The sequence below is a fragment of the Arvicola amphibius genome, chromosome 2, assembly GCF_903992535.2.
Source record: "Arvicola amphibius chromosome 2, mArvAmp1.2, whole genome shotgun sequence".
NCBI classification, from domain to species: Eukaryota; Metazoa; Chordata; class Mammalia; order Rodentia; family Cricetidae; genus Arvicola; species Arvicola amphibius.
In genome coordinates this window covers 154,152,558-154,178,009 of record NC_052048.2, presented here as the reverse complement: position 1 = coordinate 154,178,009, position 25,452 = coordinate 154,152,558, and the positions used below count along the sequence as shown (strand labels likewise).

Sequence of the window (25,452 nt, the reverse complement as noted above, 5' to 3'; positions counted from 1 at the left end):
AAGAAATTATTCTAAAGCTACCTTGAATCTTGTATGGTGCTATATTATTGCATACACAAAAATCCACTTACTATCAAGGGACTATTGAGCAATGGCCTTCACACGCAACATTGTTCAGTGGCAGAAATCACCCTTACCTCCCCCAAATCCTCACATTATCTTTCCCTTCCCTAGGAAAAAAAAATGTCTTTCTTGTCCTACAAGAAATCTCAATTTCTGCTCTCTGGGGTGTCGCTTCCTTTTGAACTATGTTAGAAGAGCAAAAAATCAAATGTCCTTTGGTAGCCTGGAAAGCATTCGCAGACCCTATCTCTCCCACCCCCTCCATCTCGCTTATATAATTTATACAGTGGCTCTCGGTGAAATGCGCCCTCTCCCCATCCACTTTGCATCAGGAAGACAGCATCTGCAGCTGTGACCTTGCTCCTTGTAAATAAGGAAACTGAATTCCCCATCCAGGAGAGAACAAATCACTTTGTCTTCTGGATAAATTAGTCAGTCCTTTGCCTGCCATAAAGATGACTTTCTCTTAGGAGAGTCGGGCTGTGGAGTAGTGTTCTAAATCACTTTCAGGCATCTGCATAGTAAATTGAATAGTTTTTCTTCCACTTTGCCGTTCATATACACAACTGAAGGGTAGCAACAAAATGGTTGCTAATAGCAGCCAGGTCTACGTTAAATCTCCCTAGCAATCAGCCAGACCAAGGAAGCTCGAGGAGCAAGGAAAACCAATTGATGGTGCGGCCAGCGTTCCTTGAGACACAAGACTGTGCACTTCTTATAAAGGCTAGAGGAGCCACAAGCCAGGCCAGGGAGAGCATCTCTTACCCTGCCTCAAAGGCACAGAGGACAAGGAAGAGGAGGACAGGGAAACTGGCTGAACATTCTTACCAGACTGGTGGGCATGCCACAGCCATTCTGCTTAAATGCTGCTGAATAATTCATGCTACTACCTGTACGATTCAAACAGGAAAGTTGGGGGAAGGTGTTCAAAATAGTACCGCAAGTACATGGTCAAGTAGACGCTGTACTCGGCATCTCTAGATCTCTCTTTCCAATAGCAGAGAACTGACCGTATATGTGGGAAAGACTTCAGACCTCCACAAACTCCCAAGATGCTTACTGCAAAGCAGAAGCACTTTGAATGTCTATTCTCACTACTTTAGCATTAAGAAGGGAGTGAGGAGGGGCAGTCTTAAATCACAAGAGACCTGCAACATTCGCTCATTGAGCAGTGAGCTTCCGGGATGAGCTCAGCATTCGGGCTCTGAGCACTGTCCCAGAAGCACCCGTCCCTGAGCTGGGGATGCCCCGTCAATCTAACAGAGCTACAGCAATGATTTAGCGCTCAACGATGTTTGAAGCTATGTTAAGACCAATAACATTCTTTGCTAAAGGCTACTATACACCAGGAGCCATGCCAACCATATTTCAAATATCTCATTCAATTAAAAAAAAAACCCTGTGAGGAGACTTATTACTGCCTGACAGAGTGAGGCAGCACACTGCCCTGGTACCTTTATCTCCTATATCCCCTCCAGCCTTGGACATGCAAGGAAATGGTGTGAAAGCATAAATAGAGTGAATAAACTTTTTTAATTTTACTATATTCATTTTAATGTGCATGTATGTATGTGTACCAAGGAGCTAAGTTACAGGCTATTGGGAGTCACCCAACATGGGTGATGGGACTGAACCTGGGTCCTCCCCAAGAGCAACAAGTGTTCTTGATTGTTCCTCAGCCCACCAAAGTCTACTTTCTGAAGTGAGCTGTGCTCAAGAGACAGTGTACGTGGTCTGGTACTCCACTCTAGGTAATAAGTAAGGTGTGACTGGGTTCAAGGAGGGGAAACAGGAGATGGTTATAGAGACACAGAAACAGTGAGGGTCAGAAATGGGTGCCAGTCTGCCAGGACTGAAAGCCCCTCAAGAAAAAGAGTAAGAAATATCTGGTCGCATCTTCTAAGTACAAGCGTGGTGCACTATGAGCAGGTGTAGACACCCTCCTGATAAAGGACTGTGTTCACATACAGTTCATGTGTTACCAAAGAATTTAAGCCAAAAATGCCCACTTCACAGATGTGGAAACTGAGACTTAGGAAGCTAGCAATTTATTCAATCACTGCCTTATTGAAGTAGCAATACCAAAATCTGATTTCAATTTTTTATAGATATTTTGTCCTTGTTATGAGCAGAGTGTCTAAATCTAAAATAAATAAGCAATAGATGACAAAGTAAAAATAAAAAAGAAAAGCAAGAAAGGAGAAATTACAAAAAAAATGTGTTTGTTTTGGATTTTTTTTTTGGTATACGGGGGGGGGGGGTGTTCTTTTGGCATTTCCGGACAAGATTTCTCAGTAGCTTTTGGGACCTGTACTGGAACTTGCTCTGTAGACCAGGCTGGCCACAAACTCACAGAGATCCACCTGCCTCTCCCTCCTGAGTGCTAGGATTAAGAGTGTGCCACCAACACCCAGCTAAATTACAAAAAAGTAACAGTTAAGTGCCTACAGATTCTTGGCTTTTTAGACATATTCAACAGGTATCCTGAGACAAGTATCATTACTAGTTAAAATCTGAGATAAATATAAACTTGGTTTGGAAGGATGAAGCAGCCCTTGGTATAGCCTAGTACAATGACATAAAGGTCTTCAGTGTGCATATAGTCTATTGTGGGTGATACATACAGGTGGGTGGTTGCCTTGGGTAAGTGTAACAATGGTAGAGGAAGTGTTTCAGAAGCAGATTCCTGGGTGAAAGGTTGCTGTGTGCTCAGCCATCATAAAAGCAGACAGTTGGGACCAGACTCTTATTTCACCTGAAACCTGGAGCGCTGGAGCAAGCACCTGCTGATTCCACGGGCTTACTGTGCGAGCCACAGCGGCCAACGCCGTAGACAGTGCTCTCGAATCACTTGGATCCTGATCGGACTTCAGTGGGAATGGAACACATGACCGTTACATTTCATATTAACCGTGGAAATGTTAGCAAGTCTGGGGGTGTCCTCTGCTTTATACTTAAGTTTAAGGGAAGAAAATTAATCCTCAATTAAAACACTGACAACCAGGTATAAAGTCCCTACTGTGTTCAACAGGATTGTCCTCACCATGACTTAACTCAATAACTGAATGCTCTTTGGACTATCTGCAGTTTTTCTTCATTGAATTCACTAATCTTAAATGATTTTTATTATTTTATTTTTTTGTTTGCTTAGTTGTTTGGGTTTTTTTTCTTTCAATTTGAGAGACAAGGTCTTACTATATGACCCAGGCTGGCCTCCCGCCTATACCTCTCCAGTGCTGGACCATCCAGCTGTGCGCACTAGCACTTCTGACTGTGTTCCTATCTTAAGAACTTCCCCCCTAAGGTGTCCTCACATTGCTGGACCATAGGTGAGTCCCTGACCTTTAACCAAAGTGACACCGAACACTTAGTCAGGATGCCCTAAAATTATATATGTACGGGAGGTTGTGGCTCCACACCAGTTAGATGGACTATTCCTCAATTATTTTTTTATTTTTTAAAGTTTTAGAATTGCAGTGTCTTCTGGTTTATTTTTAAAAGTTAAATTCATTTTAACTACCAAACTAATGATCATCATTAGCCTGATGCTGGCATCTCCTGCATTCTTCTACTTTACCATGAACTGTGCATATTCAAATGACCTCTGTATGTATGTTTTTCTTTCCCAATAGACTCTAAGCTGCTTGAGTAGGTACCTTGTCTTGGTCATATCAACATCATTAGCATCTAGTCCCTGCCAGACCATTAGAGGTTATTAATTAGCATTGTTCAGAAAAGAGGTCATGCTGTATGATATTATGTGAATAAATCTTTGAATCAAATTATCTAAGGTCAGGTCCTAAGCCCACCACTGCAGGAGCTCAGACGTGACTGAACACCTCAGTTTCCTCTGCTGCATAACAGAGACAATGCATCCCTTATAGGATTATTAAAAGAATCAAATCAGCAAATACAAAATGTTTATAACAACCTACTGAACTCATTACAAGTCATTAGCGGTCCCTATGTGTTAGCTGACATTATTGTTAGCTCTTGTCAAATTGGAAGACTGTGTGAATCTTTCCTGGCTGTAAGATAACTTATTCCAAAGCAGGTTATGTAGTCTTTAGACCAGTCGTTGAGTAGGAACAATTGCCTGTCCCCCATGGGCTGACTTTCTAGCTCCTGCCCAAATTTTTAAAAAAAAAAAAAAGTGTAGAGGAAGATGGGGAGGTCTTATAGAGGTCAGACACGGCTGTTCAAGACTCATCTTGAACAAGCTGGAATCACCTGAGGACTGGAGGGCACAGCTCTGTTTGACCTCACCTTGTGGAACTGTGGGGGGTAGATCCGTGCAGCCCCGTAGTTAAGCAGCAGCTGGTAGCAGAGCTCAGGCTGCGCGGCAGGGCGCACAGAGGTGACCTTCAGCACGTACTGGATGGCGGCGCAGCCGTTGATATCCATCAGGTTGGCCTCTGCGCCCGCCTCCAGCATCATGTGCATGAGCTCGTGGTCGCAATTCCAGGCAGCCTTGTGCAGAGGGGATTTGAAGTCATCGTCGCGGGCGTTGACCTCGGCGTTGTTGTCCAGTAGCATGCGGCAGATGAGGTGGTGTTCCCTGCTGTACTCCTGCTCCTTGAAGCGCAGGGCCCAGTATGTGGCGACGGCCAGCGGCGTCTCCATGTGGGCGTTCATGCTGTCTACGATGGCCCCATTCTCCACATAGAAGGCCACCAGCTCAGACAGGCCGAAGTGGGCAGCCGTGTGCAAGGGCGTCTCCTCATCCTGGTTGTTGGTTTTCATGTTCACGTTTGCACCTGTGAGGTGAAATGACAGCAGAAGAACTATTGAAACATGCGTCTATGTTTATTGTTATTGCATATGTATGAGCAAGACTGTTTCTCAGGGATTCTCTTTAACCTCTGCCAGCCATGCGTGACTCTGGCCCAGCCACAAAGGGCCAAGATGGCCCTAGTGTAAGTCACTCCTTATGCTAACACTGCCATCTCCCTGACTACCAACAAATGTACCCTGGAAAAGGAACTAACGATCTTTCCCAAAGTCTGGACGAGTTCTGTAGGACTCCCACTCTTTATTCCCAGGTGGATTTGGAAGTAAGTGATGTCTATCACAAGATATTTTATATCATTATAGTGCCAAACACTGTTAAATACATAATTTCTTTTTGAAATTTTTAAGTTGAATGTTGACAAGAGGTAAAAGAGCTCGCCACCAAAGTCTGTCCACTTGAGTGGGGTGTCTGAGACGCACATGGTCGGTCCAGCTATGCCTTTGGAATGTAGTAAACACACACATGCACACACGGGCATACACACACACACACACAGACACACACACACACAATCTTTAGCATCAAAAGGAGCTAAAGGTCACAGTGTGCATTGAGATGTGTAGAATTTGGCATTATAGAAAAAAAGACAAAAACATGGACAACGGACAGTGGTTGGCAAAAGTGTTTGATGGATGAAGTTTGTGCTCAGACCGCACCCTAGAAATGATTTCATGCAACCCAGGAAACCAGTTTGAATTTTATTTTTCTGATAAGAAATGTTAAGTATTAGAATGACTAACCTGAGAAACTAGAAATTTCCTTCTTTGGCTAATTTAAAAGGGTAGACCAAGTGACCCTAAGGACCAGCATCACAAATAATTCTACTGGAAATTTTTATAGGTACTTCAAATATAAGTCTGAAGGGACTGTTACTGTTCTTATTGGTGGTGGTCGTGGTGGTGGTGGTGGTGGTATTGTTATTGCTATAACTAGGATTAACTTGGAACTGAACCACGTGCAGCACTGTCAGCTAAATGCGTCTTATACACTGCCTCATGGACTCTCCCACAGCTCTGCAGTAGATGCGCTCTCCACCCTGACTTCACAGTTGGAGGAAGTCATCCTTGCGTTAACATTCTGCACAAAGCACACCAAGCTAGTGAGCTAGCAAGGAGAAATCTGCAAGTAGACAGACCGGATTGGAAAAAAATCCCTTATTATAATTCTATTCTACCTCATTATTATTTTTCTGCAGGAAACTTTATATTGCTTGCTATATAAAAACCCAATGTAGTAGAAACACCGTTTCATTTTATAAATTTAAAAATAGTTTTCCCACATGGGTAGGTCCTTCTTGGCTTTATTTACAGCACCCACTGGTTGTTCAGAATATATTTAAGAAGGAAAATCTCCCACAGGCATGCTCAGTGTCTGGTTAAAGAACATCTCTACAGTGAAATTTCTCTAAGTGTGTGGTAGGCAGACACTGGGCTCTTCTGGCTTGCAGGAAGCAGGGCTGGAGTCAAAGCCATCTTCACTGGGCCTGTGGTCATCAGTATTCTGACTTGGAAGGGTTCTAGGTGAGGTCTTCTCTCTCGTCAGATATCTGTTCTTGAGTGATGTGGAATGTCTTCCTGGAAGTCGTGTGCAGGGTCACTTCAGCTGCTGGAGAATCTCCAGTAAGAAAAGGAATCAAAGACTCAGGATGAAGTTTTCACAAGCCAACTCAGAGTGAGCCACTGCATTTGTTTTTAAAGGACTTGGACATTTACTCTTGACCTTTGTCCTCTTGAGATAACTGAATTCATGGCAGAGTCACCTTTTCTGAGCTGAAGCTTTTCATTTTTAAACTTGAAATGCATTTCCAGCACGAACTTTAGAAAAGAATGTATAATAGTTTTTCATTTTAGATTCTTTTGATTTCTCCAAAAAAATTAGAGCTCAGAGGGGGAACACTGGGGAACTTTTACAACTACTTTTTAACAGAAAGGTACAATGTATTAGTTTTCAGCAACTTCCATAATAAAACTTAAAAAAGAAAAGTGACTCTTCCTGAGCCCTGAGCGGACAGTCTGACCTCAAGTGTCTGCAGGGCCATTGCCTCTGGAGGCTCTGAAAGAGAACCCATCTCAGCAATGGCGATGGCTGGTGGGCCTCGGTGGCCCTTTGCTTGTAGAAGCATTGTGTCTGCCTTGACCCCTGTCACCACATGGCATTATCTGTGTCATCATAAAGAATGCTGCACACACTGCAATAGGCTCATCACACCACAGGGCGGATTCATGCTGTCCCGGAGATGGTATCCTCAGTGACTCTCTCCAAGCCCTGTCACAGGCTAAGTAATAGAGATTGCGGCCACATGAGGGATGCAATTCAAGCTTATAATATAACAGACGAATCTTGATACACAAAAATTATTGCACAGTTTCAACATTATTGAAATCATATCTCACTTCAGGAAAGCAAAGATCTCTTTCTGTATCTTCATCTCTCTGTCTCTGTTTCTGTCTCTTTCTTTTTCTCTGTCTCTGGGGCAGGGGCTCACTAATATTGCCCAGGCTGGCTTCTAACTCATAGAGACCAACCTACCTCTGCCTTCTGAGTGCTGCAATTAAAGGCGTGAACCACCATGTCCAGTATGAAAACAGACAGTTCTTGATGTGATGGAGCTCCCTGCCCTCCACTCTCTGCCCAATTAGAACTTCATCCAGCCGGAAGTGACTATAGCTGCTTTATGAACCTGCTCAGATAGGCAAGTCTCTCCATTTCTTTTTAGTCTTACCACTTGTGTGTAGAACTCTAAACCAGATGGTTTGGTTTCTTTTCTAAGTTTGAACACAAGAACCATAAGAGCATATTGTTCTGTTTTGCTTCCTTCACTCAACCTTCTGATGTTTGCTGTTCTGTTCCTTTCACTTGTTCTGTCTCTCACATAAGTTATCCACAGTTTGTCCTTGCTACTAGAGAGAGACATTCCCCATTTAAGGCTATTCCAAACACTGCTGCTGTGGGCATTCTTGCATATTCTTGCATGCCAGTTCTCATGTGCAGGAGTTTCTGTGTTCTATTTTTATGAATGAAACAACTGCACTATTGAGTAATCATATCTTCAGTTTCATTAAATAGAGTCAAGTCATATTGCTGGACCAGCTTAGATGCCCATAACTCATGTGTGAGGGTTCTCGCCAAACCACAACTTCGTCATCAATGACGCTTGGATTGAGTCCAGTTCATTGCAATCGCTCTGGTCCATGCACAGTGATAGCACTGTATTTTAACATTTTTCCCTCGACATTGAGCAAGTAGTAAAATACTTGTATTCTTTTTTTAAATATTTCCTATCATAATCGTTTCTATGCTATTAATCTGTGACTTTAAATATCATTTAAAAATAACTAAATAATATTCCATGGAGCAAATATGCCTTACTACTGGGTTACTGGGCATATGAGATTCGTTTTTTTCAAAATTTTGATCTTATAAATACCACTACAAGTAATAAGTGTGTGTAAATTTTAGTTTTGCTTCCTTAGAATAAATTCCTGAAAACATAATTATAAATCAGAGACATCTAATGTGTTCAGTGTCTTTATGAATTATATTTATGTTTGTCCCATTGGTGTAGTGGAGTAGCTATTTCACCTATCAGTGTGTTACACATTTTTTTAAATTTCATGCTAATTAAGAAGGTAAAAAGAAAAACTCATTTCTTAAAAATTTAGATTTATTTAGCTTGATGTTTTATAATTATTAACTATTAGACTCTCTTCCTGGATTAATTGCCCAAATAGTATTGTTTGCTCATAGAACTTTCTGAATCCCTTGTATTTTTATGAATTTTCAATTAAGATATGTGTGTACTATCCTAATGGGTATCTCTTTAGCCATTTATTCTGATTTCCCCTAAATACAATGATGATGACTTTAGTCAACTATTTTCTTGTGCGTTGCAGGGAGAACTGGCTGCATTTGCTAACTTCACTAAGAAGCTTTGTTCTCATCCAGATCTCTGCTTTCTGGAGTTTCTAATATTGGTTCTTTTCCATTTAGTCTCACTGGCTTGAACTGCAACTGCCTTGGTTTGAAGCGTGGGGTAGACATATATGCAGGTAAAACACAGCATGCTTGTTCAGTGCTCCTCTATGAAAACATTAATAAAATCTATTTTGGAGCATTCCCCCAAGAGTTTTACGTACTGTGTCTCAGTTGTTAACACTAGTAGTATCTTCAAGACATCTGTATTCAAAGGGTAGTCCTCACTCTTCTCCTGTTCAGAGCTTTTCATTTTTCATGAGTTGTGTTATTGTTTCTCAAATTTGCTTCTTTGTTAAGGATGCAGTGTAACACAGTGTCAAGTGTGCTATTGACTCTCACCGAGGCACATTTTCAGTCAGCTGCTTTGTTCCTGTTTCAGTCTACAACCTGAAGCAAATATATTTCCATGAATCTTCCATACTCTTAAATAAATGGAAGACTATTGTTCTTAAAGTCCATTACCCTCCAATTTGTGCTTTCTGGGGTGTGAAGTTGAGAAATGATTTTTTCTGTGTCTGTAGGAACTTCTTCAGTCTCTGTAGGCTGTTCTTTAAGTTTATGTCACATGTTGAAGCTTTCTTTTTTCTTTTTCTTTTGGACAATCTCACCAATCCCATTGACTCCTCTATTCTCTCTCTCTCTCTCTCTCTCTCTCTCTCTCTCTCTCTCTCTCTCTCTCTCTCTCTCTCTGTGTGTGTGTGTGTGTGTGTGTGTGTGTGTGTGTGTGTGCGTGCGTGTGTGGTTTAATGCTTTTCTCTTTTTAAATTTTATTTTTTTAACATACAAATCCCAGCTACTCCTTCCTCCTCTCTCCTCTCCTCCTATTCTTCCAACCTTCTCCTCACCTCACCCCCACCCACTCCTCAGAGACAGTAAGGCCTCCCCTAGGAAGTCAACTAAGTCTGTCCCGTCACCTGGATGAGGCAGGACCAAGCCCCTCACCCCATGCCTAGGCTGAGCAAGGTATCTCTCCATAGGGAATGGAATCCACAAAGTCAGTTCATGTATTAGAGTCAGATCCTGATCCCACCATTTTCGTGGAAGATAGAGGTTTCTGGCTCCTTCTTTCTTTTCTCTCTATCCTGACACAATTCTTTAAGCCTTCGTGCATAGTCCTTTCGAAATAAACACGGTCACAGTTGCTGATTCTGGGACAATTGCACCACCATTATCAAACACCCAAGTGGACTTGCTTCCCATGGATCCTCTGAGAAATGCTCACCCATGCCCACCCACACTGTTAGGCTCATTTTGAGTCCCTGGCTAAAGCTTTGTAGATGACCCTCACTAAGTCATTCAACTTTTCTTTGATTAGGAACATATGCTAATTTTTCCATGGGATATAATTTCATCAGGATAAGTTAAGCATGCTTCTATGACATTCAAACGCCTGAGGTGTCGAGCGACAGGTGCTTTTTTCTCACTTCCCCTGGCACTGGATGCAGCTGGCAACCCTGGGAATCAAATGTCCTCTATTGGCTCTCTCAGGACGTCCAATCTAACCATATCATGATATGGCGCCTCCTTAACCAAATGACACCTGGCTATTTCTCGGGGACAAATAAACTGGAAATCCACCTGTGAACTTTTCGCCACACAAAGCAGAAAGTAACTTTGTTTCTTCTGTACAATGGGACACTTTTCCTTGATAAAAGGCAATGAAATGCTGATGTATTCTCACTATGTCACACTGTTTCAAGAAACATTGTGCTGAGTGAGAGAAACTGGTTATAGATTGTGTATGCCCATTCATTTACCTAGTCCAGAGCAGACGAGAATGTAGACTCAGAACGTGGGTAGTGGCTGCGTCTGAGCAGAAACTGGAGGGCAGTGAAGTGATGGCTGAGCAATACAGCACAGGGTTCTGGCGGTGTGTTCCAAACCTGATGGTGGTGGAAGCCGCATAACACCAATTTATTGAGCCCTTGTTGTGTATAAGTTCCATTCCAGCTTCTAGGAATACAGTTTACCAAAATAGATAAGGGGAGCTCTGTTGACTTTGTATGTGAGGGAAGAAATGGGCTAAAATGTTTACCCATGCTCAGCCCGGTGAGGAAGAATACTGAGTGAGCAATGGAAAACAGTGAGGGATGCAGAGGTGTCTGTCGTGGGTGCCTAGGGATGGGTTGCGGTGTGCGGAGGAAGTAAACATACAAGTTCACGGTGAAAGCACTTCAAGCCAAGGAAGCCAGAACGCCGAAGGTCCTGTACTGCAGTAAGTTGTTGTGCCCACAGAACATGAAGGAAGCCAGCACCAAAGAGACAAAAGTAGGAAGTACCAGGTGGTAAATAGTGAAGAACCAGGATCACTTGGAGATGAACCAGTCACGCCCATCTTTGTTACTATTTACCACTGTGGTTCTCTGGGTGAAAGGAAGCACCTAAGTAGGACATTACTGGGGTCTAGTATGGTATTTTGTGTTGGTTAGCCATGGAGGTTATAATCTGAAGAGGTCCCAGCAGGAGAGATTTAGGAGGAAAGGCAGGGACCATTGTGGGATGTAAAAACAAGGAAACAAAGATGCCTGCAGGGTCTTCCCTGTGAGCAACTGCGAAAACTGTCGTTTTCTGAGACAGGGTAGCTGTGGAGGCAGGAGCAGTTTCCTTCTTGTTGTGCTATTTGACATTATTATTTAATATCCAGGGGTGATGAATTATATATAGGGGGATAGAGGGTTCTGGATGACTGGCTAGAGGGCCAGGCTGGGAAATCTCAAGTGAACGCCACTGGACGGTTTTGAAACCATGGGACTAGATGGGCACAGCCTCACCTGAGTGCAGACGGAAAGACTTGTGTGTTCACACTGACAGGTCACTGCCAGAAAGAGATGCAGTCCACGGTGCTGAACACAGGTCGGCAAAGGAGTCACAAACTGGCTCACACCAGCCCATCCTGTGCTCCTAGTGGACTCCTTCACAGTTGCCTGTTCTCAGAGAAGCCTTCCTACTGAAGAATAACTCTAGTTTATTTTCTTCAACCATGATGAAAACAGGAAGCAGAGATAACGAACTAGCTCCCTGCATCTCCTGAAGCAAATCTCTTTCATATCAAGGCTTAGCTCCTCATATCTGGCCAGCTCCTCACAATATTGCCTCTCATCCCCTGGGAGGCAGATGTTTCTTAAACAACCCATGTTTATTTATCATTTTGTTTATTTTAAAGTCACTGAACCTGAAAGAAAAGATGTCTTTCCAGATGTGTAGCTAGCAAACACGATGCAGGCATCAGCTGAGCGCAGCCAGCTTAGGTTTACTTCATTTTCTTTTATCTTTTTAATTCCAAAACCACTGATTAAAATTGAGCAAAGTAACCATGGATAAGAGTAAACAGCTCAGACTTGGGGGAAGAAGACCATTATTATACAATTTTGCCTTAGTCTGGCTGGGCACATGAAGTGAGACCGTATCTGAGCTTGAAGCTGTTGAAATGGTGTCTTTCTGGAGAAAGTGATACTATCATTGGCATTCAACTGAAAAAGAGGCTGAGGCTAATCCAAAGGAATTCATTTTCATAGTTATGAACTTGAAAACACAAAATATAGACTTCTTCCTTCACCAAGGGGCACAGCTCACTGTGAAAGGAGGAACGGTGCTGGTGGCCATGCCTGCAGCTACCCACAGAGGAGAGGCTGGTGGCCATGCCTGCAGCTACCCACAGAGGAGAGGCTGGTGGCCATGCCTGCAGCTACCCACAGAGGAGAGGCTGGTGGCCATGCCTGCAGCTACCCACAGAGGAGAGGCTGCGCTATGGTGAGAAGCCGACAAGGAGGGACACTGAGGTGACAGAAAGCATCACATTAGAAGGAGCCAGCGAGTAACCATGGGTTCCCTTCTCAGAGGCAGCAAGAGAAATAAAATCTTGGATAAAAAAAAAAATGTCTCTCTGGTGGGGCCAGTCCTTGACAATAAGCCAGGGGTCCAGTAGGCCAGAAGCAGCACCTGGTGTTTTCCTATAACCACTGCCTTGTGAGAAATCTGCTTATCCTGAGGAAGTTTACAAATAGCTATGAATCTGAAAAACACAAGAGTATAGACTTCTTCCTTTACCCAGGGACACAATTCTGGTGTTTTGGTTTGTTTTGGTTTGGTTTTTGTGATCAGTCTCTCTCTCTCTCTCTCTCTCTCTCTCTCTCTCTCTCTCTCTGTGTGTGTGTGTGTGTGTGTGTGTGTGTGTGTGTGTGTGTGTGTTACTGGAGCTAAACTTAGGGCATCATGCCAGCAACAAGCACTCTAACTGAGTTACATTAGCCCTTTTTTTTTTTTTTTTGAACTTTTTATTTTGAGACAAAGTTTCAGCTGTGTTGCCCAAGCTGACCTTAAACTCATTCACAGGGTAGACCTGAGTGATCTTGAATTTGCGGTCCTTCTGCCCCAGCCTGCTGATCACCTGAGGTTACAGACATGTGACACCAGCCTCAGCTAGGAAGAGGACCTTGGAGAAATTCCTTCCACTAATACAATTTGGGAGGCTTGCAGCTCTATGGTCCAGGGCTCCCGATGTGTGATGAGGAAAACTGAGACTGCTAACAAGTCCTCTGTAGGAATGGTGCCGATGCTTAGGCAAAATAGAAGGATATAAGGTGGTTGTTAGTTTCCGGTCACTACCGTAGCAGACGACCACAAGCATGTAACGGCACAAATGCGCCATCTTATAATTCTATGGGCCAGAAACTAGACACATATCTCAGCAGATATGTGGTTAATTTTATGTGTCAACTCGGCTGGGCCATGATGCCCAAATAGTTTATCAGATATCATTCTAGATGTTTCTGTGGAAGTGTTTGTTTTAGTTATTAACTTGTTTGATTATGACACAAATTAGTGGGTTTCATTATGACACATACACACAAATATATATGTATATATGTAGGTATATGTGTATATATGTAGGTATATATGCATATATGTAGGTGTATATGTATATATGTAGATATATGTATATTGTGAGTATATATGTATATTTGTAAGTAGTGCATATGGGTAAGTATGCTTACATATAGTGTATATATGTATACTTACATAGTACTATATGTAATATACATATATTTACATATATACACATAGACTCACATATGTGTACATCATTACCCCTTGTTCATATCCCCCAAGATCATGTCCTTCCCTTCTTCCCCAGCTGGTTCACATCTTCTCCCCCAAAGAGTCCTTTTCTGCTTTCATTTCCTGCACGTATGATTCACACACATATATTCTTCACACTTGAAGTCAACAACTTGCCTTTCTCTGTGCTCCCATTGCTCCCTTGCTTCTCCGTGTGAAAATCATCTGGGAATGAGATTCCCATTTGAATCAGTGGACTCTGAGTAAAGACAGGCTGTCTTTCCAGCCTTCAAGAATGGATCCACTCCGATGCCTGCTGCTCTTTCCCGAGCCTGCCTCAGGTGGAAAGCAGGAGGGGCTGATTTACACAAATCCTCATGTTTCTGTGGCACTAAGCCTGGCGTCATTACTTTAAGCCAGCATATTCCAAATTCTGTTCTACGACACATTAGTGCTGTGCAGTATATTAAAAAGAACTCTACGATTAAATAAATGTGTGCAACTTTTCTGTGCAACTTTGTACAGGTGTATGCAAGGTTCACACTCACAAGATACGAGCAGTCTTGTGCAGAGGGAAGCTGTATTCTTCCAGAACTTCCCCAGGGCTATTAAATCAGTGAGCCTTCTACAGTGTGCCTACTAACAGGACTATAATTGATTTTGAATATAGTTGACTTTGGGGAATACATTCCTGGATGGAAGCAAAGATGCTACACAGGTCCCACATAGAAGGAAGACCCCAGGTATGATGCATGATCTCTCTCAGGTGTGGGGGCCTCGGAGTCTTCTTTAGTCGCTGCCTCCGGTACCCTAGAGTCGCTTGGCCTAGTGACAGTGTCTGCATTTATAGACCAGAAATAAGAATCAAAGCCCTGTTTTATGCAACTAATGAATAAGAGTTGAGATTTTAACTGCAGTACTTTATTCTTAGGAATTACTTTTGGGGTTTAGTTTTTTTACAAACAATATAGGTATGTGCCCACTGCCTATCCTTGCCCAAGAGGAAATGTTAGCAAAAGAGGAAGTGCTAAAGAACTGAGTTTTCCCCTTATGGAAGCACCGGAGAATTTGAGTTCGCTGATGCTACAGGCTGTGGTGGAAACAAACTTTTTCTGAACAGAGCACCCGCAAAGTCAGGACAGTCCCAAGGCTAGCAAAGGTGAGACAGCGCCACCTACTGAGCAGCAAAGGTACAGGGCACTGAGGTCAGGCTATTAGCACCGCCTGGTTTTACTAGTTAAGCTATTTTTCCACAGTTGGGTTTTAAGTCTTTAAATGAAGATAATACAGCTAACCTCATGAGATAGTTGTGAAGGTTAAGGAGATCATGGATAAAATTGCAGGTGTGCAACATGCCGCCATATATGGTAACTTTTTTTAAGGCATCGCTGAGCTCCATAGCCCAACTCGGTCACCATTGTCATGCTTCAGCTCCCATGTACAGCACTGCAGGTATGTGCCAACAAACCTAGATTTATTACAATTACTATCAAGTCCATCCTGCCTTGTTGTCTGAGTTTCTGTCCTGCCCAGTTCCCGCAATCATCAAGTCCCAAAGAAACCACACAGAGGTCTACAATAGTTATAAAACTGATTGGCCTAGTATCTCAGGCTTCTTATTAACTCTTATAACTTATTATTCTTGTCTGTATTAGCCACGTGGCTGGTACCTTATTTGGTGAGGCAATCACATCTTGCTTCTTCTGTGGCTGGGTCAGGACTGTTGATCAGGACTTCCTTCTTCCCTGAATTTTTCTGTTCTCATTGACCCGCATCTACTTCCTGTCTGGTTGTTCTGCCTATACTTCCTGCCTGGCTACTAGCCAATCAGCATTTATTTAAAATATAATTGACAGAATACAGACCATTGTTCCACACCACCGCCTTTTCCCAGGGCTCTTTTTACTTCCTCTATATTAATTTAACCTTCTTATAGAGAGCAAATTTACTTTCTATGTCTACCATGCCACGTCTTAGCTGAGCCTGGCCCTTTAATTGGAGATGTGTTTGGAGAGCTACCAAACTCCTAAAGTCACAGTGAACAATGGCCAGGAAGCCTGTGTTCAGGGTGTTTCTCAGTGGTGTTTTCTAGGATCTCCTCTCATTGCTGGGAAAATGTTTTGTCTCGGAAAATGCAGTGTCTGTTCTCCTTCAGTGCCCACAGGTTTTCCAAAGAGTAGAAACATATTCGGAGCTGGCATGTACCTGATGCTTTTGCCATTTTCCCTTTTTGTGAGTTTTCTTACTTAAATTAATAGAAAGTCAAGAAGAGAACCTCAGGATCTTGTTGATTTAACCATTACCTCCCAGTCTGAGCCCTTGAGCCCTGGCGGAACTGTTTAGATGATCTGTAAGCTATTGCTTGCAGAGAGTACAAACAACACTGCCTTGCTGTTCCCAGATCTCATATCTTTTTTGCTAAATGGGGTTTAAAATGTTCACGGGATAATGAGATCCAGGCTCTTTTGAGCAAGAAAAAAATTATAGAAGTGTTGATGGGGAAAAATAAAGTGGTTCAGGGCCAAGAAAATGCCGTTCCTTAAGCTCTGGCTCTGATAACATACCCAGGCTGAAAGCTTGGAAAGGAAGCTGCATGCGGCTTTTGAGGGCGGAACTTGAAGTCGAGAGAGGCAGATGGAGAAGGAAACTGGACACACTGGTGGGAGGACCCTCACTGGACCTTTAGAAGGCTGGGGACTGCTGTGGACAGCATCTCCCAACCTGTGTTTGAGAACACAGCCTGGAATAGCCTTGTAGGGAAAGACAAAATAATTAGCATTGGAGTTTTAAAGAATAAAACTTGAAACAAAAAGCAACTGAGTAACAGGTGAGTTTATAGGAGGGAGCTGTGAGCCCCAACAGGCTGTTTCTGCTGCCCAGGGCGTTGCAGCAGCTCCTCGCTGGAGGACAGAATTCTCCTTGAGCCCAGATGTTTCTGTTACTTAATATCTTGCAATTCCTTCTGGCTGGAGGCAGAAATTTGGAAATGGTACAAAGTGGTGCTTTTAATTACAGACTTTAATTTTAAGAAAAATGAAGAAATGGATTTCTACTATAACTTCTTCAGTCGCTTTCCTCACTTACTTTGCTTGTATTGTTACAGAAAATCAGAAACCCAGGTGAAGGCATTATCCTATTCAAAAGGACAAAATTGTTCTCCCTTAGGGGAGTCTACTTACAAACCTGTGTCTTCAGTGTGCTAGGCAATGCTAAGTGAGGACAAACTGCTTTGGGGGGCTACAGAAATATCAAGTGTTTTGCCTGTCTTTTAATTAAGCGCACTTACTAGCCCCAGCTGCCTTCTCAAACTCAGGAAAAGCCTTGCAGAACACCTCCCGGACCTTGAGTCTTTTCAAGCTACTGGGACTCCGATTTAAGAGTCAGGCTTCCCAGACCGTGCCAAGAGAGCACAAAGTTTCTGTGGAACTCTTTCCTCGGCCCACTGTCTTCAAAGGGGAGCGGCACAGTTTGCAGCAAGCACAGTAGGACCAGCAAATAGCAATGGCCTGCCCAGATGAGACAGGCTGGGCAAACCTTTAACTTCTCTGTGTTTCTCATTTCTCATCTATAAGATGAGGAAAATAATGTGCACTTCACACGGTTGTCAAGGGATTAAATGAGACATTTTATTCTTAAGTATCTGACATACCCACGCTGAACATGCTTAATATACATTATTTTCCTTTCCATTTCCCCTTCATGTGCATATATACTGGCAACATAAATCTTTTTTATGTGTAGAGCTGATGCTGTTAACTTTATTAAGCAAGCCTTTTCCATTAAGCATTTATTCTTATTCATTAGCTTGGAGGACTGGCACACAAAGATATTAAATTATTTACTCAACTTTAATGAATGAAATTGAAAACCTTTTTCCCCTGCTTAACATGAATGTGCCCTTTTCAGTATGCAGAGCCTTGTTGCATTTATTCAGAAGCTATTGCTAAGTGCTTAGTTTGGAACACAGGATTAATGAGCCCGGAGACATGGCGTTGGTCACCATGGCGACTGAACCAGCTTTTCTCTGTTCCAAGCTCAAACAACGAATGAAGGATGCTTAGCTCTGGCCTTCAGTATGTAGCTGGGTGTTCTTTTTCATATATCTGACTCACCATTGCTGCTTCCAATTACTCCTTAATTCCCTTGGAAAAAAATAAATAAAAAGAATATCCCTGGTTCTTCAGGGTCGGGCTTCTTCAGCTACTCCACCTAACCTCTGCCTGAATACATTCATTTCCTCCTCCCTCAGCTTCTGCAGATTCAGACACCTGAATCACATTATTCTTCCCTACGTAAATGCCTGTCATTCTTGTGGGTGTCTAACAAATGCAGCAGACCGGATGCCCTGGTCTCTCAGGCTTTGGATCTCACTCCCTTCGATAACTTTCCCTTCCTCTGACTCCTACTCACAATGAAGCCTGGACTGAGTCATTGATGAGACTGGTGGCCTCTGGCAATCACCAAGTCACACGTCCAAACCTCTGACGTCAGTTATCTTTACATCTTGCTTGATATTCGCTATCACCACTCTGGGAATTTGTTCATTCTTCCCCCACATTCTCTTTGTCCATTTGGAGTTCCTTATTTTCAGTCCATCACCTACAGATAGCTCTGCATCCTGCCATTTCAGTTCCTCTACTGCCAAAACTTTAAAGTCCCTGCCCTTCATCATAGCATCTGCGTATGCTGCCAGTGGCAGTGAACTGGAGGGAGCTGAGGTGCAGTCTCAGTGCCTGCTCCCAAGCAGCTGAAGGCCATGTGGCAAGAACCACACAGCTGCTGTGGTTCCTTCAGAACAAGCCTGGTACCATCACAAAAGCCAGTAGGAAAATTCAGCTGGCCCCTCTAGGTGGTCCAGCATTTGTCACCAACCAGTACCCCAAATGTCTTTCTCCCAGTATTTAATCATTGTCCTTCCCAGATTTTATTATGACTGGATCTAATAAGAAAATGTCGTGCAAATAGAGACTTCTTCAAACCCTAAAAACTCACATATAAGCCCTCATCCTCCCTCTTTTCTCTCTAGTTCATGACAGAAGCGGGGTTTTCCTCGCCAAAGGCAATCTTATACCTTGTCTGGAACCCATTCCCCAAACTCCTCAAAAACCTCACATCATAAACTGTCTCTTTCTCCTTTCTGTTTTCAATCTTTGAACTTTAAATTCCAGTGGAATTTCCAACATGGTTTACGTTCAGGTGTTACATAGAACGAAACAAAAATCTTTCTCTTGCCTCTTCCTTGCAGGACTTGTTTAAAGTTTTGTGCACTCTTATGGTCAACTTCACTTTAGCGATCAATACCCTCAATTCTGTTTTAGTCTTTCAGGTTTGCAACATGCAACGCCATGCATGGTGCCAGATAAACATGCAACACCATGCATGGTGCCAGATAAACAGAAATTTTTGAAGTCTATATATTTCTATAGAAATCTTACTATATCTCAAAGTAACACTTAATATATCTTCTTTTTCTCCTCTGGCAAGTTAATTCCCACGGGAGAGCAGCAATGAAGGCAACCACCCAAAATTGAACACAACTTTTCCAGTAATGGGAATAAGACGCCCTTACTGCACTGTTTCCCAAGCTCTAGTCCTTGCTCTGGGCTGAAGACTTGACATAGATCCAACAGCCAACATGCAAAATGCACTGTGCATTTAGGTATGCTACAGAAAACAAAAGAGATCTGTCCTCATGACACAAGTAGACATTATTCAAAGAATTAAGCAAATACAAGTACCATTAAAAAAAACATATTCTATAAAACTATAACAATGTCCTATGGAGATATAACCATGTCCTATGAGACTACAGCAATGTCCTCTGGGGATATAACTGTGTCCTATGGGGATATAGGACATAGCATGTGTTTTAACCCCAATCTTGAAGAATGGCCTTCAGAGTGGAAGGCTGTTTTCAGGTCTCACACAGGAGCAGATTTTGGCAAAAAGGAGGGGGTAATATCCCAGAGTGCTACTGTGTTTACTGCATTGGTACCACCTGCAACCCGCCACCTAGAATACTGGCAATTTGACCTCGAAACTCTAGGAAGAAGCCAGTTAGATTTTTTCCTTGAGGGAAACAAACAACCAAAAACAACCTCAAACTACTAATCCGGCCAAATTCCCTAGAGTGAGTAAAGTTAATGATTAACAAACTTCCTTGGATGTCAGTCACTCCATCTTAGATGCAGGGAGACAGCCAAAGGTTCTAAGACAACCTGGAGAGTCTGGAGCAAACCTTGCAGAAAGCAAGCACAGAGGTAAAGACCTGTAGGACAGGAAAATTGCTCAAAGCAGTCACAGGAGCAGGGCAGAAGACTAATATTCAAATGACAGCAATTTACAAAAGAGGACATAAAAAAAGCTGGAAATAATTCGTGCAGAAAAGCATTCAAGGGCATATCCTACAATGAACAGAGAAGCATTGAGGGAGTTAGAAGGACCCGGGAAAGTAGAGGAGAAGACGTGCACCAAGGTAGACCTTTGGGGAATTTCAGATAAAGGGAAGAAAGAAAACCCTGGACTCTCCAGGAAAAAATATCATAGGTCCCCAGTAAAGGCTGAAAAATAAAATGGCTTCAGGCTTTGCAGCTACATCTTGGAAAGCAGAGGCTGTAGAGGAATGCTTTTATCATACTAGAGGGAAGTAATTATGAACCTGGGCTTCTCTGCCAATCAAGGAAGCATAATTGCCCTGAGTGGTGTTTATCATCTCCAGCATGATTTCTCAGCACTCTCGTTATGGATACGACAGCTCAAAAGCGACAAACCGAGATCATTTGGGGAGGGGAGCTCTACCCTAAGAGAAGAGAGAGGCCAGGATGGAGAGCAAAGGTCCCTGGGATGACAGCGGTTCCCAGGCCAACTGAAAGATCTGAAAGGGACGTTTTTATTCCCTAGGAAATAAAGTTGATTAAAATATTCACTGAGGTTAAATATTTTTTAAACTTATAGAAAAAATGGGCTTAAAATATCAGTGAGGATATAGAAATCTAAGCAAAAAAGATTAAATAATGATTTTTTTTAAATATTTTTATCTTAGTAACACTCTTTGTGGTTATAATGTAACTACTTTGGTAACCTGGGAAGAGAAAAGGGCCTATTGCAGATGGGTGTCTCCAAAAAAGACATATCCTCATCATGCCATGATAGCTTTCATTACCTCAAAACTTACATTGTCACATCTTTTCTGTTTTTATACATAAATAAATTGTAGTTATTTGGCAATATATAAGCACCAGATTAATCAAACTAGAGAAGCAATAGCAGTGACCTCCAAGGAAAGCAGTAATCGGGTACCACATTCCTCACAATGAACCTTGAGTATGACATCTTAATATCTTCCAGATAGCTTGTTCCTTCCATCTCTTTTATGACATACATCTTCTGGATTTCTTTAATTGCTTGTGATATTAGAAATCATCTTCTACTACTACAATTTCTTATTTCTAGTATATAGAAATTCGGTTGATTTGTTGTGGAATTTGTTGTTAGAAATGCAGGACAAATGCTAGCTCAGTTATCAGTTCTAACCATTCAATGGTGGATCATCTCAGGCTTCCTTATGTAGACAAACAGAATTATGTGAAATCATGCCAGTTTTTCTCCTTCTCTTTGCTTTTCATAATTATTTATTCTTCTTTTCTCTTTAAGACACCCCCCCACACACACACACACACCAGGACAGAGCTGAAGAGATCTAGTCTGGATTCTTGATAGAGGATGCTTTGGAGGTCCACCACTGAGAGATCATAGATTTTCCACCATCCTGCTGAAGCCTATATTTTACAAAGTGTGAGATGATTCCCCACTAAGGATACAGTGGGGCTGAAGAAACTTGTGTCTGCTGGGTCTGAGATAGGGACCACCAAATTATTTCACTTCTCTCCTTCAGTGCAGGAGACAAGGTGAGAGAAGGCAGCGTTCAGAAGACAAGGCACTTCAGAGATATCCTCTGCCATCTGATGGAGGAAAGGCTCTGAGCAGGGGGCAGTCACGAATGTTATCACCTATAATTTACTGTTTCTGCTTTTTGTGCAGTGAGAGATTTTTTTTCTTTGTGTGTGTGTGTGTTGTTGATTTTTTAAATTTTTGATGGTGACATAATTTCCTTTTAAAATAATTAAAATTATTTTTAAACAAAATATTAAACAAATAATGTCAACCTAAGGAAAAAATTAAATTCAAATTGCCTAGGTATAGCTGCGATACAAGAGAAGCGGCAAGCATCTTTGGAGTGGCTTGCAAGTGGATGAAGTGGCCAGATTCGTGCTACCACAATGCACAGCACAAGCCATGGGAAGGTGAGCAGCAGTGAGTCGGGGAGAAAGACATCTGTGTTCCTGTTTCCTTATTAAAATGAAGACCTTTTTAAAGGCAGGGTCTTCTTTACAATGCCCGTGTGCTACGTTCTGTTAGAAGCCATTTGAATTTTTATAGCTTTCCTCAGGTAAATTTTCCTCCTCCTGTCGGGATTTGCTTCACGTAGCACAAAGCAAGCTGTGCTCACTTTTCTCTTAGGGAAGGGGATAGATAGAAATAAAGTATTGCTAAGGAGCCAGCCAAACCTGACCTGAATCTCTTTATTCATAGGGAAATGCGGGAAGCAAAGAACCGACATTTTCACTGAGGTAAATAAGCCCTCTCAACTGATGAACACCATTATACTAACACCAAAGGAAACAAAGGCCAGAAGATGGCGGAATTAAGTAGGAAGGCAAACAGAAAATAGCAGGAAAATCCAGCGTGGGACAAAGCCCGCTCCACAACAGTGAAAAAAAAAATCAGGACAAAATCCTTTAAGAGAAAATTGCATGCAATTTTTTGGACTCAATTAGCCTTTTCCTCCAAGAGCCCATTAAATAGCAAATGGAATTGCATCGGTTTTCAGTTGCCATGGTGCTACTTCTTCCTCTAATGCACTTCTCTGGTTCTGAGTTTCACGTTAGCCTGGCTGATTTTCCTTGCTTGTGTGCTGTCTCAACTCCCTCTGTCCAGTCCTAAAGAGATGTGTGTGACTTCTTCCCCAAAAAGCCTACAACATAATCTCAGGAGGACAGAATTCAGCCCTCAGCTGAATCCCCGGGAGGCCAGGGGTGTGAAACTGACCAGGGGCTTCCTTTCATTAGCTGTGAACATCCAGTTTGCACTAATTCTCGGCTAGCGAGTACAGCCATGTACTCGGGGCTCCTGGAGCTGGATTCTGATCAAGGACTGATTGGCAAGTGCTGCCCCCTGGGCTGAGAACATAAAGATGCCCAGAAGGGCACACTGGTTCCTCAGTCTTCTGGACCATACCAGAGGACTGACCCACAAGCACCCGCTTTTCCTTCATCCAAAGAAATGGAAAACAAAACAAACACAAAAACCAAAAGACAAAAACAACTCCCCCAATTATGCCATTTTCAGTTTTGCTTTTCCATTGATTCCTGTTTACCAGGGATCATACTTCAAACTAGGTAGAGAGTTAAAGATCAGGTGGTAAAGTGGTGCGTGAGGCCTCGCACTCGTAACCACATACCCTGTAGTCTGGGACTCGGGGTAGAGGCAGGCGAAACAGAGCTTCAAGGTCATCCTGGGTTCCATAGTAAGGACAGCTTGGCTTACCTGAGACAACAACCACAAAGTCATAAAACCAAGGGTCATTAAGTTAATTATAGATGTGCCTTTAAAAAAATTACTTAGGGGCCAGAGAGATGGTTCAGATGGTTCATGATGAACCCGTACGATGGAAGAGGAGTACTGTCTCCCAAAAGTTGCTCTCCGAGGTCTACACAATAACAATATGAAACATGTTAGCATGCACACACACACACACACACACACACACACCCCAAACACAGAGCAGACAAAGCTTACAAAAAGTTAGATACAACTAAATATTAGCTTTGATGTTCGTTAGCTTAGATATTTCCTGATACACATAGTCACATGTAATTTTTAGAAAAAATATATCTATACAGGTCATACTCTCCTATAAAAGGAGACTTCAAAATATTTAAACATTAGCCAAATCCAGTAGCCCATGCCTGTAGTCCCAGCACGCAAGAGGACTCCTACAGATTGGAGGCTACCTTAGACTGAGTACTGGCCAGCCAGAGCTACAATGTAAGACCCTAGATAGATAGATAGATAGATAGATAGATAGATAGATAGATAGATGATAGAAAGATAGATAGATAGATAGATAGATGATAGATAGATAGATAGATAGATGATAGATAGATAGATAGATAGATAGATGATAGATGATAGATAGATGATAGATAGATGATAGATAGATCGATAGATACATGTGCATACAAATAAACACTCTTATCCATAGTTTAATGGGATGCAGACAGCATAACAAAATATTCTATTAAGTAGACGAGTATTTTTAAAATTTTAGTAATATACATGACTCTATTGTGGTGAAAGTAAATCAGGTATTTCTTAAGATTTTAAATATATGTGTGTAAAGATTTCTATATACACATATACATTATATATGTATATAAGCATCATATAGTATATACAATATATATAATAATAAATACAATATATAATATATATAAAGCTTGGAAGTTCCAGTATGCACTTTGCAAATTGTAAGTGTTTTAAATTATTTCCTTAACCAATCAAAACTTCTAACACGAAAGTATTAAGTGGATATGTGACAGCTACCCTGTTCTAAGACCTGCAGGATGTAACCAGGCCCAGTCCTAAACTCATGTTAAATGTGTTCAGCTTGCCTTGTCTGTTCTCTTCAGCTCTCTGAATAGCCTTTTTTGGAGGGGACAGCTAAAGCTTGAATTTGAGGCTGGAAAAAAAAATAGGAACCCTGTATCAAAAACGTTCCTGTCCAAAATGAATCTCTAATCCCAGTAGTCGGGTTCCCTAGTTAAAGCTGCCAGGTTGTGTGTTGCCCAGGTGTGTGCGCCTTGCTTGGCCACTAGGTGCAGAGTTCCCCCGCTGTTGACAGCTTCAGAGACTCATCCCTGGCGATGCGGCCACTGCTAGGCAGCTCAGGCTCCACTAGATGGCCCCACAACCACGCTTATACGGAAGCACTAATTGGACTCTGAGTTGCTTTAAAAAGAAGGAAAAAGGGACAAGAAGTTGGAAGGGGAAATATATTAGGGATAATTGGGGGGATTTAGAAAAGGAAAATAGATGATGGACATCATCATATTTCATTTTGTGCATGTATGAATTCTAAACGTTTAAAAATAGGAAATGAGGGTTTGAGAGCCGTCAGAACACTCTGCTTGCTTGCGTGTTCCTCCTGCCCTTGCTAATAACATAACGGTTCTATAATTTCTTATGATACCAAATCTAAAGTTTAAACTAACTAAAATATGAGGAAAAAACAAAACTCAATCTAACATGAGTGAGAATGTAAATATAAAATGTGGAGGTGCCAGCACATAGAAACCGAGTGAATTGGTAAGCCGACTCACCCATCCCCCTCTGTCTTTCTCTCTTTCTCCCCTCCCACTTTCTCTTGCTCCCCCTCGCTCCCTCTCCCTCTCTCTGTTACTCTCTTTCTGTCTCTCTGTCTTGTACTTTCTCACCCCTTTCTC

The 25,452-nt window shown here is 42.2% G+C and overlaps 1 protein-coding gene across 1 annotated transcript in view; it reads right to left on the bottom strand.

Moving 5' to 3' along the window:
• Asb4 (ankyrin repeat and SOCS box containing 4) overlaps nt 1-25,452 on the bottom strand; it is a 41,669-nt gene that overhangs the window by 5,493 nt on the left and 10,724 nt on the right. The window contains exon 3 of the mRNA XM_038319445.2: nt 4,330-4,820. Within this exon, the coding sequence (XP_038175373.1) occupies nt 4,330-4,820 (491 nt within the window). The remainder of the gene's footprint in view (nt 1-4,329; nt 4,821-25,452) is intronic.